The 16,233-nt window shown below is 45.5% G+C and overlaps 1 protein-coding gene across 1 annotated transcript; it reads right to left on the bottom strand.

The window, feature by feature from the left end:
- Positions 1–1,296: 1,296 nt before the first annotated feature.
- SLC1A6 (solute carrier family 1 member 6) lies at positions 1,297–16,028 on the bottom strand. The gene is made up of 9 exons (XM_036769470.1): positions 15,813–16,028; positions 15,342–15,479; positions 13,830–14,034; positions 9,745–9,787; positions 9,061–9,404; positions 5,299–5,532; positions 3,263–3,457; positions 1,923–2,057; positions 1,297–1,489 (listed from the first exon to the last, which is right to left on the bottom strand). The coding sequence occupies exons 1-9, from the start codon at positions 16,018–16,020 to the stop codon at positions 1,297–1,299; spliced, it is 1,695 nt and encodes a 564-aa protein (XP_036625365.1). The 5' UTR covers positions 16,021–16,028.
- Positions 16,029–16,233: the final 205 nt, after the last annotated feature.

Raw genomic sequence — 16,233 nt, 5'->3', positions numbered from 1 at the left:
GACCCCCTGAAAGGGTCTCACAATTAGAAAACTATTGGCCTAACCAAACAAGACATGATGGAACCTAGGGACTAACAGGCTAGGATTCAGTATTTTCACAAGTGCAAGAAGTGTGGAAGCCAGAACACCTCAAGCTCAAACTACCACATGTTGGATCTGGGTAGTTATCCTAGCCCTGCCCACTGGCCTGTCCACTTGTAGGGTCCATGGAAGGAAAGTGTCTCTAGAAAGAGGATCAATACTCATACCTTTACATGTGGGGTTTGGACCAGGTGACCACTAATATCCCTTCCGCCTCTAAATCTGTGATCCTATGAAGTATTCTATTTTCCCTGAAACTATAACCCCAAGACTCCTTCTCCCAAAAGCCCCTTTGCCTTACTGCAAATTCTGGAAAAACTTGGGAGAGATAGGAAACAGGGGAAGGAGCTAGGAAGTTAGGGGATAGAAGAGAGAATTCTTATTTAAATACAGGTTGGGTTGGATGGCTTCAATTCTGAGATGCTGTGGAAGCCCACAAAGAATTCTTTGTGGTCTGTAGCAGGAAGCACAAGGAAGGGACACAGAATTCAGTCTATGACCAAGTGAGTCTTGTTGGAGACCTCCACCTTACATTCGAAGGCTATAGATTATGGAGAGTGAAGAAAAGAACACATGGGTAGGTGGATAGGGGAGATTTACTTGGGACAAAGATTAGGGGGAAGGGAGTCTGTACCAGCAGAAGGCCTGGGTCCTCAGAGAGACAAAGACCATTCCTCATGTCATTCTCTCCCCTCACCCCCTTTCTCTTCTCAAGGAACCCTGGACCAGGGACTACTGCTACCTAGTCCCCCCTCCCCCTCCTGCTCCTTGCCTCCCAGGAGATGTTCTAACACTTTTCCTTTCTCTTTCTTCCTTGGGGACACTGGCACAAGGGTTTCTCCTCCCCTTCCCCCTCCAGCATCATAGGGACAGAGACTTTTCCCTTCCCTCTCTACCCCCCAGAAACATTTGGACAGGGGTAGCTCCCTCCCTCCCCCCTTCCCAAGAGCTCCTAAGACAGGCTCTGTTTCTTATCCATATTCATATCACCCCATGTGCCCAGGCTATGAAGGTTAACTCCCAACACACTGAGTAGGAACTGAAGCCTTGTATAAACTTTCATTTTTTTCTTCTAAAGGATCCACGTAGGGCTGAGCAGCTGGTGCCTTTGGGCTCAAAGCCAGATGGGCCAGGAACCCCTCTGACATGGGTCTCTAGCTCCTCCAGCTATGGGAAGTTTGACTCTGGCTCTAGCCTGGGGGACCCATCAGTCATTCACATGTTGCTTTCATTGCCTCCCCGAGCTCTATTGGCTCCCTTCTCCTGGGCGATGAGCTGATAAGACTTTCCAAGGCTTGGGAGGCTTAGCTCAGCATCCTGCAGCTCCAGCTCCTTCCGAGACAGATGCTCAATGATGGCAGCACCTACTGAGTCCCCCAGAACATTAGTGGTAGTTCGGAGGCGGTCCCTAGGGGAAAAGAGGAGGAAATTGATGGTAAAACCCATAGACTGGGAAAGGATATGGGGTCTGAAGAGATAGCAATAGTTGGGAGGAGGTAGGGGGACAAGTCTAGGTTGTTCTTCCTCTAGGAATATTTATAAGGAATATTACACATCTAGGGATATGAAAAAAAATCAATTATGTAGTTGCCAAGCTAAGAATAGAAGCTGGATGTCCCAAATCACTCTATAATCTTGAGCAAGTTGTTATCCCTCTTTGGGTCTCAATTTCCTTCCCTAATGACTCTAATGTCAAGTTCTGACATTCCACGTTCTAAGTTTTAAGGTCTCTTCCAACCCTAATATTACATGTCCTTGGCGAAAAGGGAGCAAGAGACTCCTTGAGAGTGAAAGTACAATGGTCATGAGGGCAGTGGATGCCACCCCCGGTATGTACTTACAAGAACCAGTCCACAGCTATGATGAGTGTGATATCCTCAGTTGGGAGCCCAACAGAGGTAAGCACAATGACCATGGTGACAAGGCCAGCCTGGGGAATGCCCGCAGCCCCTATGCTGGCAGCTGTGGCTGTGATACTGCCAAATGGAGACAGGTCCGAGGGAATACAAGAGGAGAGAAAGCAGGGAGAAAAAGCAGAGCAGGTGGAGAGAGGTCAGCTTTCTGGGAACAACATGTCCCTAAGCAACGAATTACACCAGGAGCAAAAAAAAAAAAAAACATTCACCAATCACCTGTTGTGTGCATTTGAGACTCCTCTTCCCTTAGTGAGAACTGCTTATGATTTAATTGAATCTCAGATCTGGGTAGAACATTAGAGGCATCTAGTCTAACCTGGACCCAAGAAAGATCACTATCATGGCAGAAAGATAATTATCATGTGAAAGATATTGGACTGGCCCAGTTTTACCTCCAATAGAAAAAAGTATGAGCAATAGATTTGTTACTTTGAGGCCAAATTTAGATCAAGGTAAAGAAGAGCTTTCTAAGAATTAGAGCTGCCTAGGGAATGGAAACAGGCTGTCTCCTGGGGCAGTGTGCTACCAGGCACTGGAGGTATTTAAGCGGATGCTGAATGACCACTTGTCAAGGTGGTTGGAGAAGAGGATCCAGCACTGGGCCAAAGGTTGCCTTATGTAGATACCTTCTAATGTCCCTTCCAGTCCCGAGATCCTGCGATTTTGCATTGTGAAGGGGATTCCCTGAGCAATTAATAGGAACATTCTGCTCAGCCTGCCCAGGTTTCTTCATTTCTCAGTGCAAATTAATCTTATGGCATCTGGTTTATGAATCAGTCTCACAGGAGTGGAAAGCAGTCACCCAGAATCTAAGAATGAATCATATAAATTCCTGAAGTTGCAAAGATCCTACATAGCCACAACCCTAGCTAGATGCAGAGGAAGTCTTTATGAGGGGCATGCTGAAGCAGTGTGTGGCTGCTGCCCATTTTCACAACATCACTCATCTCTGGGCTCCCTATCACTCATTTCTTCTTTTTGCCACCACCCCAAAACAGTGAATCCTTTTACCTCTACCACACTCCCTTTCCCTCTACCCAATGAGTGAGTCCTCTTAACCCTCCCTCTCAACCTCATCCCCTCTCACTCCATCCTCCCTCCATTTTCCCATTACTCAGCCCAACCTCAATTCCTTCCCATCCCCTACCACTATGAGTCAGTAAAGACTTTCTCCCTTCTCACAGCTCCATCCATTTCCTCTTCCATACCCTCACCCCCATCACTTAGGGAACCCTCTCCTTCACAGCACCGATGGTAGCACTCACCTGATGGTGGTGATCTGCCCCAGGTTGAGTTCATAATTGTTGACCTGGGCTATGAAGATGGCTGCCAAGGCTTCATAGAGGGCAGTGCCATCCATGTTGATGGTCGCTCCCACAGGCAGCACAAACCTGGTGATGCGTCTATCCACGCCAAGGTTCTCCTCCAAGCACCGGAAGGTGATGGGCAGAGTTGCTGAGCTGGGGAGATAGGACTCCAGGAGCATTTCATGGGCACCTCCCAGGAGAGGCCACAGAATGCCTTGGAGGGCCATGGGTCAAGAAGAGACTAAAAGCCCAGGCCCTCTGGCTTTGAGAAAGCCCCTTTTTAATCTTATAGGCTCAGTTTGTAAAGGATGAAAATAATTTGGGGGCTGAACTAGCCCTTTGTGCAGGTGGAACAGGAAGTCACCAGTTTCTGAGAATGAAGGAGTGCCAGAGAGGCCTTTCACACCCCAGAAATATTGCCCTCATTACTTTCTGAGGCCCCGGATTCCCACATCTCTCATGCCTTTGGCTCTGAAAAGCCCCATTCTAAAGGATGGTGTATTACCTGGACAGAACAGCACAAATTATCTCATCACTTTAGCAAAATTATTTTAGCTCCTCTTTGGGGCAAGGTCCTTAGGAAAGTAAGGACAAAGCCTGCTTGGAGAGGACAGACTTGGGGAGGAGCAGTGAGGGAGTCTGAGTGCTCAGAGTACAGTTGGGGAATGGAAAGTGGGATGGTAAGAGACAATCAAAGACAACTGTAACCCAATGGGAGTCAAGGCACCCCAGTCCCAAAGGTGATTGACTCCCTAGTGGAGCCATATAATCCTAAGATCTCAAAATATTAGATGCAGAAAGAACCTTAAACATCTTTGGATCCACACACATTTTGCAAGTGGGAAAACTGAGGCTTTGGCAGAGGAAAAGACTTTCCCAGGGTTACACAGCAGATCGGCAGTGAAGACAAGATTTGAACCTAAGACTCTCCTTCCAATAGTCCTATGGCTAAGACCCACATGGTATCCTCTATGAAGCCCAGGAGTCCATTGATCTCAAGCTATAGGACAAGTTCCCTAAGAGTGAGGCCCTGGAGGTTGTGTCCTGTGAATTTGGGGTTCTGAGGTAATATTAACTGTATTACTTCATACATTTGTATATATTTCTTCTTATCTCTACTACACAAAACTCATGAGTAGCTAGGGCCAAACACATCATCATAATTCATCCTCCTGGGACAGACCTTCTGACAGTGGACTTCTCTACCCCTTCACTAGGATGATCCCCTAATATATAGACCTGCCAGAGGGGTGAGGATGTGTTCACCACAGTGAGGTATCACAGGAGGACTTGAAGGGAGATTTCCCTTGTAAATAAAACTTTTAAAAATAGCTCTTGCACTCTGGAATGTGTGTGAGAAAGTACTAGGAGAGAAGTAGGTGCTGGTTTCTGAATAACCAGATAAGGACCAGGGAAAGAAGAAGGGGGTCAGATAGCAGAGAGATGCTGGGGCAGATAGCACAATGAGTGTTGGACTGGAATCAGGAAATGTGGGTTCAAATCCCTGCTCTGATATTTAGCTGAGTGTGACCATGAGCAAGTCAATGAATTTTTCTGACCCTCAGTTTCTCCATCTGTAAAAATGAGCATAATAACACTCTTGCTACCCAGCTTATATGGACATTTCAAGAAAGTGCTTTATAATCCTTAAAGCACTACAAACATAGCACACACGCACACACGCGCGCGCACACACACACACACATGCACACACACATGTGTGATGATGCTATTGTTTAGTATAGATAGCTACTATTTTTATGATCTTCAATCATCTTGCCATTCTGGTCACCCTGCTCTAGACCAATTCCAGGTTGTCAATGTCTTTCCTAAACATGGCACTTAAAATTTGGTACAATATTCCATCTTTGGTTGGGGATGAAGGATCGGGTCATGCCTGGGGAGTCTTCTAGATAGTTAGAAGGGGCAGATAGAAAGGGGGGCTAAAGCTGAGCTGAAGGTGGAGGAGGGGCCCATGGCTGGGGAGTCAGTACCTGGAGGAAGTGCCCATGGCGGTGATGAGGGCCTGCAGCATGCCAGCGATGAAAGGGAAGGGATTCTTGTGTGTGATGAGGAAGTAGAGGAGTGGGAGGACACCCCCAGCATGGATGAGCAGGCCCACGATGACAGTCAGTGTATACATGCCCAGCTGTCCACCAACTACAGCTGTGTCCTCCATCTCTAGGATCTTCCCAGCGATGAGGAAGAGGATACCCACAGGAGCATACCTGAGTCCCAGACCAAAGTATATGTGTCAGAGAGCTCCGTGGTTTCACCCCTAGCCAAGGTCAAGTCTTCTTTTTTTGGGAAATTGCTCCCAAGTTTTGTTAGTCCATCTCCCCAGGACCCAAAGCCAAGAGCACTGATTCCTATAGGCCTCTCCTATAGCCATCTTTACCCAGGTCTGGACCACTGCCATCTCAGACCCCCAGGTATCCATTACCCTCCTTCCTTCCCTCCCCTCTGTTCAACAAGTAGAAGGAGAACTGTACAATCTCTGGGGCTAAAAGGTTTGGGCCGAACCCTGGGCCATCAATGTTGATCCAATGGCATTGGATAGTCATCCAAATTGGTGACTCCAACATCTCCCCTCCTGGTGATTTCCTCAGAGCCAAACTCAGCCTTCAGGTGCACCCAACTTACACTGCCCATTCTCTGCTACAGGTACAAAGAGAGTGAGAGACCTGGTTCCCTCTCCTTCTCCCCTTGACTTCATCTCCTTTTCTTCTTGGCCCTGTCTAGCCAAGCCTACTCTCTCTCAGACCAGAACTGCTCATGCCAGACTCCTGGTATAATCTCCCCAGGTCACACACCTAGGAAGAGGTGAAGTCAAGACTCAAACCCTTATCTTCTTGCTTCAAATCCTATGTTCTTTCCACTGCATCATCTTGTCTCTGGCCTAGATTTCTCCTTAATAAAGGAGGTACCATAGTTTAGTGAAGAGATTACTGGCTCTGGGACCAGAAAACTTGTGCCCAAATTCCAGCTCTCCACTTATCTGGCCTTGGGCAAATCTGGTCATGGCAAGTCAGTTCCCCTAACTGATGGAGCAGGAAGACCTGACTTCAAATCCCACCTCAGACACTTACTAGAGGTGTGACCATGGGCAAGTCACTTAACTTCTGTTTGACTCAGTTTATTCATCTGCAAAATGGAGATAATAATAGCAATCATCTCCCAAGGTTGTTGTGAGAATAAGAGCACCCTCAAACCCTGTAGCTGCCTCTACTCAATCTACTGGCTTCCTTAGTTGAGAGTCTTTGTCTCTAGAGCTCTTCTGTCAAACATTCTGGGACTTCTGCTAGTTAAAAAAGGGAAGAAAAGGAAAGAGGCTCATAGATTTAGAGCCCAACCCTCTCATTTTACAGATGAGAATATTTGTAAAGTACTCTGTAAATGCTAGTTATCATTATTATTATTATTATTATTAATCATTATCATCTTAACCTCAATTTCCTCATTTGTAAGGTGAGAAGGTGGAACTAGATCAGGGGTTCTGAAGTTGGGGTCCATGAAATTGGACCTCTAACTGCCAAGATACAACCTAGACAGTCACTGGCAGCCTAAGGGTGCCCCTCAGTCCTTGTCCAGAGATGCAAGTGAGGAAATCGAGCTGCATAAATAGGCGCCTTGCTTTAGAGTATCTCGCATATAGTAACTTGGGCTCAGAGCACCCTCTCGTGGCCAATACAGAAATTGCGCTTCTAGTAGCTATTTCCAATCACAACGCCAGGAAACGCGTGGTGCTTAATGGTTTTCCTAAAAGATTACCTAATCCGATCCCCTCTTCTTACAGATAGAGAAACGGACGCAAAAAGAAGGTAAGGGACTTGCCCAAAGTGACATGGGGAGTCAGTTACCAAGATAGAATTTGTATCCGGATCCCCTGACTTTCAATTGTTTTGTTTTGTTTTTTCCTAATACACAATATTGCTTGCTCCTCTTCACTGTGCAGACATGTGGTGGGGACATCAGCACAGAGAAAAACTGCCTAAATCAGCAAAACTCTTGCATCAGATTTTTTTAAGTGCAATGATGATAGGCTTCATTTTTTACCAAGTCCTGGCAACAATTCTGGGGGCGTTGATGGGGCAAGCATTATCCTCCTTTCCTCCTCACTACAGAGCAGGAAATTAAATCTTTGGGAGTTTAAGGGATTTGCCCATAATCATACAGCTGGTAATTGCGGAATAGAGACAAGATCTGAACCCAAATTTCCTAATCCCAAGACCAAGGCTCTCTACTTCTGCCCACACACTCCTACATCAAATGATGCCTAGCATTTGGGGGTATGTTTGGAGCAGAGGAATACAGACTTAGAGCTAGGAAGAATTTTAGCAGTCATCTAGTCCAATCCCTTCATTTTATAGACAAGGAAACTGAGACATAGAGAGGTTAACCAAGGTCACAAAGGTAGTGGCAGAATAGCAGAGTCAGGACTTGAACCCAGGTCCTTTGACTTCCAATAAGATACTGTTCCATTATATTTTGTATCTTTTACATTTTGAGTCCATTCTGTAAATATACACATATAAAGCAAGTCTGTATTCCTTTCAGTCACATGAAGCTGAGGAGATAAGACTCTTAATGTGAAATGAAATCATGAGCCAATTTGATAATTTTGTCAACTATTATAGGATCATTATATTTACATTGTAAACCTTGGATTCAATGAGCCAAGATGGCTCCTGGAGAGGCACTCTACGACTATATTCTCAAGGACTCTTCATGTTTTTATCATGTCTTCAGGAGCCTCCTAAGCTGTCAGTGGACATTTAGAGAGCCTTTGCCTGATAAATTGCCCTATAATGTATAGGCATTAGGTCTATTCTACTCATTTACTCCCCAAAGCTCTCAGGTCCCATGGTCTTCACTTCACCATGATAAATACTGGGGTCATACCCCCAGTGGGGAATGGAGCTCACTAGCTCCTAGCCAGCTTCCTCCCTCCCTTAACTCCCACCCTACCAACTTTATCCTTCCCTCCCCCCACAACCCTCTCCCATTCTGAATCATACATCTCCATGATTCTCCTCTTTTGTCACATCTCCAGCTTATGGTTCTTCTGCATAACTAGTTTCCCTACACCCCAATTTAAGTCTCTTCTCCCTGGTTGTCTCCCCACATCCACCCCCACCCCATCAGTTCATGACTCTCTCCTCTCTGGCTGGTCTCTTAGTCTGTTTGGCATTCAAAGTTCTACATAATCTAGGTCCCTTCCCACCTTTCCAGGCTTCTTACACATTACTCCCCAACATATACTCTTCAATCCAGTGACGCTGGCCTCCTGGCTGTTCCATGAAAAAGACATTCCATCTCTCATTTCCAGACATTTTCTTTGGCTGTCCTCCATACCTGGAATGTTCTCCCTCCTCACCTCCACCTACCGACTTCCCTGGCTTCCTTTAAGTCTCAACTCAAATCTCACTCTCTATAGGAAACCTTTTCCAGCCCCTCTTAATTCTAGTGCTTTCCCTCCGTTAATTGTTTCCTATTATCTTGTATGTAACTTGCTTTGTATATATTTATTTGCAGGTTGTCTCCCCTGTTAGATTGTAAGCTCCTTGAGCGCAAGGGCTATTTTCTCTTTTTGTATCCCCAGCCTTAGCACAGTGCTTGGCACACAGTAGGCACTTAATAAATGTGTATTGATTGACTGATTGTCAACAACACCCCTTTAGCATCTTCCCATCCAGCTCTGAGCCCTAACCCCTTCCATCTCAAACTCTAAGCATAGATCTCCCTGCTTCACTCACCAGATAATAACACCAACAAGTCTCATAATGGCTTCATTGAGGCTGTTGAAGAATACCTTCAGGGCATGGCCCTTTTGTTTCATGCTGCCAGTGACCAGGCCAAAACTGACCGAGAATACCACCAAGCCCAGAGCATTGATGCCACTAGCTGAGCCAGGTACGGGCACAGTCTCCTCAAAACTCAGTACCTCCTGCAGGGTGCCAAGGGCACGAGAAACATTGTCGAAGACACTAGTACCATTGTCCATTAGAGAAAGAGGTGAAGGGGAGATGCCCAGTCCTGTCCTGTTTTCCATCTTCATGACGGTCCTTGTCACCACTCTGGTGCTGTACTGCGTCTTAAACTGAAATCAGAAAGATCAAGCCCCACCCACCAACAAGAACAAGTTAAACTAAATGTCTTCTGAGGTCTCTTCTAACTTTGAGCTTCTGTCAATTTTCAATATTCCCTCAACCAGAGCTTCAGCCTTTATGTCACCTCTGAGAGGTCCTGGCATATAAGACCCTCTCTAGATCTTAGTTTGGACATTTGGTTAATATAGGGGCATGTTCACCCACACAGGAGTTTCCTGGGGCCCACTGCCCAATCCTTAGAAGGACCTCTTTCCTTCCCCCCCATCCCTGGGCACCATCCTTCCATCACCCCTTATTCTCATGAACAAAACCTTGCCCCTCCTCCCTCACCTGTTTGAAGCAGGCTTCCACAAGATTGGGTGGGAACATATTCCTGCAAGGAACCAAGGGTGGGAAGATAGTAAGACTAAACCATGAGGAGTTGTATGACCATAAAACATAAAACCTTAGAGGTGGACAGGACCTTACCATGAAGAACATTAAAAAGCCCAACTGTAACAAACTGCAGAAAGTAAATCATTATGGCCTTAGAACACAGAACAGTCTAGCTGGTGGAGACCTTGGCTATCACCCAATCCAACCCTGTCATTTCAGAGGTGAGAAAACTGAAACTCAGGCAGAGGAAATGACTCACCCCTGTCACCCAGCTAGTAGAACAAAACTTCTAATCCAAGACTTCTTATTCCAAGTCTAGTTCTCTTTCCACCATGCCTTGCTGCCTCCAGTTGAAGTAGCAGGGATGGAGAGAGACCAGAAACAAGTAAAATCTGATCTTTTCCCCCAATAACTTATTTGCCAATTCTTTGGGTGAGACCTTCTACCTCTCCTCCTCTTCATCTCCTGTACTTACCTCAGTTCCCTCCATGGACACTTAATGACCCATCAGAGATCTCAACTTCATGATTCCTCAAGGTCATAGATTGCACCAACCTATCTCTTCACCCCATGTCAACCCCTCACCTACTAGAACACACCTTGACCCTCATCATCAAAAGACATTGCTCTGAATACTTATCCCTTCTCTTAATAGCAGCCTCCCTTTCTCCTTCAAAATGATCTCCTTTCCTTCTGTTTTCAAAAACATTCAGTCCTCTCATGTGCTATATGGGGACAGAGTAAGGGGCAGAAATGGAACCAAAAAAGGCTTTACTTCCATATTGCTCTTTTGTGGGCCAACTAAAATATCTCTCCTTCTTTGTACTGTTGTCCAGTATCTGAATCAGAAGTCAAACCCACTGTATTTCCTTCTCTACCTCCTTTCTTAAAACTCTGTACTTTAGCTCTACTTAAACAATTCTTTCCAAGGTTACTAGTGACATCCTTACTACCAAAACCAATGACCTCATCTAAGTCCTAATTCTCCTTGACCTTGTGAAAACTGTGTTGGCATCACTGGTCAGCTATTTCAGTGTTTATCTCACTACCAGGACCACCAAGATTCATGTGCCTCAACCCACCATCCACAAGCACACACACATGCGTGAACGCGCGCGCGCGCGCACACACACACACGCTTCCCTGACCACACATGCTAACAACCAACCTTGAATCACCTCCATTGTCTACATTCCTTGAGCTGTGAATAATGCTGTAGGAGAGACAAGAACCCAGCAGCCCTGACCACACAGCCATTATAAGACTGAGGTGAGTGGGGCTTCACCCCAGGGCACCAAAACCTAGAGGATGCTGATATCATCTGCATTTCATCAGCAGTGTAGAAACAACTGTGTTTAGCACCTGGTAAGCAAGAATAACTAAATAAGAGGCTGCTGTAAAAAAAAAAAACCTAGGTGAGCTCCTTCATGGACTCTCCCATCCTTGCTCCCACCCCCACTGGGTGGTGTCACTGCATCTCACGCCCTTCTCCCCTTCAACTGAATTTGTCTTTAAAAGCTGATCTGAGGGCATTCCATGATGCTTGTCCCAAAGCCAAAATTGCCAGCTGTGGCTCTGTCTGACCTGTGGGGATCAATGTCTCCAGCCACCCAATGGACCCTAAATGGCAGCAACTTGGCTATTTAAACAGCTCATCTGTTCTCCAACTCCCTCCAGCAGGTGTCCTTGACAGGATCTTCAGTCCATTCTTCAACCCTCCTTCCTTTCTTCACAACACAGCAATCCTTTGCAAGCTACTCTTACCTTCATCTCAATAAATATCCACCTCTATATTAATTCAAAGGATATAGTCAATAGGGCACTGGACTTTGATAGTCAGAAAACTTCTTTGTTTGAGGGTTCTATGGGTTGAAAGGAAGGGGACTGGTAAGTGATAGAAATAGTTTTTAAGCATCAACAAAACATTAAAAAAAAACAAAATAAAAGAGTCAAAATATCTGAACTTAAAATTCAAGCTCCACCACTCACTAGCTGTGAGACCATGGACAAGTCATTTAACTACTCAGAGACTCAGTTGAAAGCTCCTTAAGGACAGGATCTGCTTTTAGAGCCAGAAAATCTGGGTTCAAATTCTGGTTCTGCTACTTAATACCTGTGTAAGCTTGGGCTAAATAATTTCACTGCTCTGGGTCCCAGTTTCCCCATATGTAAAATGAAAAGATTACATTAGATAATCCCTCAGATTCCTTCCAACTCTAAATGACAATTCCATAACTATCCACACAGGAAAAACCAAGTGGATGAAGATTGGCTGTTGTCCAGAGTATGATATGCACATACCCACAGAGCTGATCTATCAAATGAACAACAATATTTAGCTGAAATCTGCCTCTCTTCAATTTACTCTTAATTCTACCCCTGAGACAAGATCATGTCCTATAGCTGTTTTTCAGATACATAAAGAAAGCTATCATGTCCAGTGCCAGCCCCCCATGCACAACCCACAGAGTTGGTCTATCAAAATATAGACCGTGGACAGTCACCATAAATGGATAATGAGCCAGGCATAGTATTGAACAAAAGGAAGAAAACTAGATGGATTGCTTTTGGGAAATTTTGTGTAGTGCTTTTAATGACTACATACCCCTTCAGGAAACAAAGCCCATTTTAAAAAATTCTTCTGGTGATATTAGATAGCTTTGATTGATCAAACACTGTAGTATATAAAGAATTAAAGATGCAAGTCACCTATAGGGTCTTTTCTCAGTACATGGTAGTCAAAAATTTGATACAATTTATTACCCATGAGGTATTTCACAGGAAATGCACTGCAGAAAATGTCATAAGAAGGTATGATGGTCATGCCAGCCAGTCATCCAGTAAAGAAGCATTTATTAAATGTCCACTATGTGCCAGACAGTGTGCTAAGTGCTGGGGATATAAAGAAAGACAAAAAACAAAATAGTCATGCTCTCAAGGAGCTCACAGTCTGGGTGGACCTGTGGTGGATTTATGGGACAGTAAGGACAAGAATCACTCAAGACAAGAAGGTACGGGTGAGTTATGATGTACAGTGATGGAGAGAGTACCCGCACTGACAAGATCCAAATCCGTTGATATACTTTCTACAGAGAACTTGTGAGATTTGAGTTCTAGGCCTGAGATTGCCATTAACTATCTATGCAACATTGGGAAAATCACATCACATTTCCCACTGCAAAAAAAAGTGAGGTGCGGACTAGTAGGCTTTTCTTTTTCCCTGTTCTACTCTTTTTAAATCTTTCCACAGCTATATTCTAGTCATATGCTCCATCTCACAAAGTCTCTTACATTGAGGTGAAGTGGGGTGGAGTGGGGCTGGACATGATAGCTCTCTTTATGTATCTGAAAAACTGCTATAGGACTTGCAGAGCAGGTCGAAGAGAGGCAGTTTTCAGCTCAATATGAGGGAAAACATTAATAACTATAGCTATCCAAAAGTGAATTGGTCTTCCAGTGAGATATGTATTGAGCCTATTATTATCCTACCTTAGAAATGATGAAATTGAGACTCAGAGAGCTGAAGTCACTTGCTCAGAGTCACAAAGAGAGTAGAATCAAACTAGAAATTAAGCAGAAAGTATTTATGGAACACTTTCGGTGTTTGGCCCTATGCTTGGTGCCGAGAAACATGGGGGCCATTTCCAGTTGTCCCGATCTGTATCTTGCCACTGGATCCAGGTAGCTTTGGAGAAGAAAGTGGAGCTGCTGACTTTGCACAGCCCTCCCTCACTTAAATCCAATTCTCTTGCAAGTCATGGCATCACCTTCCTGATGTCATGGTCCTCTTTGAGAAAGGACAAACAACAACAACAGCCAAGAAACAAGATTCAGTAACTGCCCTCAAGGTATTTACAGTAGGCTCGAAAAAATAACTCCTTATGAAATAAGGGAACCCAAGGATAGCATGGAGACCAGTGCCCCAAGGTGTGAAGTCAACTGGCAATGAAGAAAGTAGGAAAGAGATACATGCCTGCTGATTTTGAGGGATAGGGAGAGGAGTGCTTCTGGATCTGACAGCAATAAAGAAGAACACTAACCTGACGAGGTCCATGAAGGCATCAGCTGTAGGGATAGATTCAATGCGGCCCTCTCGGTGCAGCCCTTCTTTGGATCCTTTCCCAGGGTGGATGATGGTGACCATGAGGATGCCAATGAAGACTGCAATGACTGTTGTCACCATATAGTAAATAGCAGCCCGCATCCCCATCCGCCCTGAAGCCTTGTTGTCCAGAGATGCCATACCTGGGAGAAGCCACACAATTCAGCACTTTGCTCCACCCTGTCCAACAGATCAGTTCCTCTATGTGATGCTTACCTTACTTCCCCCTAGTCTACCCACCATTAATACCATTGTTTCATTGACTCCCTTCCCTTCACCTGTCCCTCCTCCCTATCCCAACAACTCTATTCCTACCGCTATCCAAATTTCACTGTACTCTTCAAACCCCACTCCATCCCTGCTTCGTTGGCTCTCCTCATTCCTAACCAATCCTCACCTGACCTACTGGCCTACCCTCTGGGTATATCCCTTTTCCACTGGTTCTCCCACCTTTACTTATCCCTATCATTACTGCACAACAACTTCTCCATCGCCATTATCATCCCCTCCTATCCTTAGACTTTCCAGCTCCCCTGTTGCCCAAAGTATGCCTTGGTACTCCTGGTTCTAGGAAGTAGGTATTTTCTCTGGCACAAGAAGCAGAGCAGGCCACGCTCCAACTTTCCCTCCGTCCTAGACATAATGGGTAGTTCTGGGAGTCACTTCATGGATGGCTTCGCAGAAGAATAACTCACCATATGGTCATTGACCAGGTCACTTTAGGGGCACAAAGCTATCCTCATCACAGAGAGCCTGAGAGCTGAATTTTCTGGAGCTCAGAGCTAAACCCTAATAAGGAGAGCCCTAGACTGGTATTCTCCAGTGCCCCACTTCAAAATTGTATGAGAATTATGTGTATATATTCTTTGGCCATTCATATTCCTACCCCCATCTCATAGGACCAATCCAGTTTTCACAAACCCTCAGCATATAGTACACACATATAGGCCACTATTGACCACTGCCATCTGAAAGCTACATTTTGACTCCCCTTATTCCCCCTACCAATGTTCCTCTCACTGTTTTGTCTTCTTGCCCTCATAACATGGCTGCATCCCCAAAGTCCAGCATTTTTCCATTGCCCCCTCCAAAAAAAAGTCTGGTCCATAAATGCTCTCACAACCTCATTAGTGAGAAAATGTAGAAAGAAACAAAGAATAAAAGGAGGTGACTCCTTAGAGCAAAAGGGAACTAGGGTTGGAAGAGTCGGGCCAAGTTGTTCTGAGTAGTTGGTGTGTGTCAAGATTTGAACAGGAAAGCTTGAGTCCCCAGACAGAATAATGGCTCTAATTTAAGTTATGATCTCACTCTAGGTCACCAATGACTGGTTCAAGGATCTGGACCAAGGTAGTGTGTATGTACATGTGGTCCTGGGCCAAGACAATATCCCCAGGTTTGGGGTGTTGGAAAGGGAGTGATAGTTCTGGAGGTGGGTGTAGGACCTCCTTACCTGTGATTAGGCTGGAGACAATGAGCGGCAACACCAACATTTGCAACATCCTCATCAGCAGCTCTCCAGGAAAAGAGAAGTATTTTATCTGACGATAGGTCAGCTGATAAGGACGAAGGGCAAAGGCAAGACTAATCCCTAAGGACCGAGAAGAAATCGGGGAAACAAAAGTGGTGAAGGACTGTGGGTCTCCTAAATGAGAAGCCGAGGGGCATCTGTAGGGGCTTCTGCTTAAAGGAAACTAACCAACCCCAGTCCATCAACAGGACAGCCCTAGACAATACCTCTTCAGAAGCCCATATGTATGTGATGAGGGAAGGGAGATTGTCTGTTTTCGAGAGTTCATAACCATGATCCATCCTGAACTACTCCCCAAACCCCATCAACACAGACCTTGTTCTAAAGGGCCATCCATCCAATACACACCCACTCCCCTGACAAAAGCATCTCTACCCACTGCTCCATGCTTACCTATGACCACAGCACTGACTGTGAGAAGGATGAAGGCATTTCTCCGAAGGAACCGGAACACTCGCTCTCGGTTCATAGTTTGGATTTGCAACCGGGTTCGGGCAGCACGCTGTTGCATGGAATCCTGAAAACCTTGTAGCCAACTCTGCCCCCCAAGGCGCTGGGAAACACTTTCCCTCAGGAAAAGACTATTGGCGTGGCTACTCATCCTTAGAACCAGTGCACAGTCCTGTGGAGACTTTGGAGGGAAAGCACACAGGGAGCCCCAGCTCTGGGGAGAAAAGAGCAAGGGGCTGAAAGGAGGGCAGCAAAGGTACGGAGGTGGAGAGAGTGGGGAAAGAAATGAGAACAAGGAGGGACAACATGGAAAGAAGTACATTAAGCTCCTTCACATATGGATGTTAGGTGCACAGAAGGGTGC

The sequence above is a fragment of the Trichosurus vulpecula genome, chromosome 1, assembly GCF_011100635.1.
Source record: "Trichosurus vulpecula isolate mTriVul1 chromosome 1, mTriVul1.pri, whole genome shotgun sequence".
NCBI classification, from domain to species: domain Eukaryota; kingdom Metazoa; phylum Chordata; class Mammalia; order Diprotodontia; family Phalangeridae; genus Trichosurus; species Trichosurus vulpecula.
The sequence above is the reverse complement of the archived record's forward strand: the minus strand, read 5'-3'. Positions and strand labels throughout refer to the sequence as shown.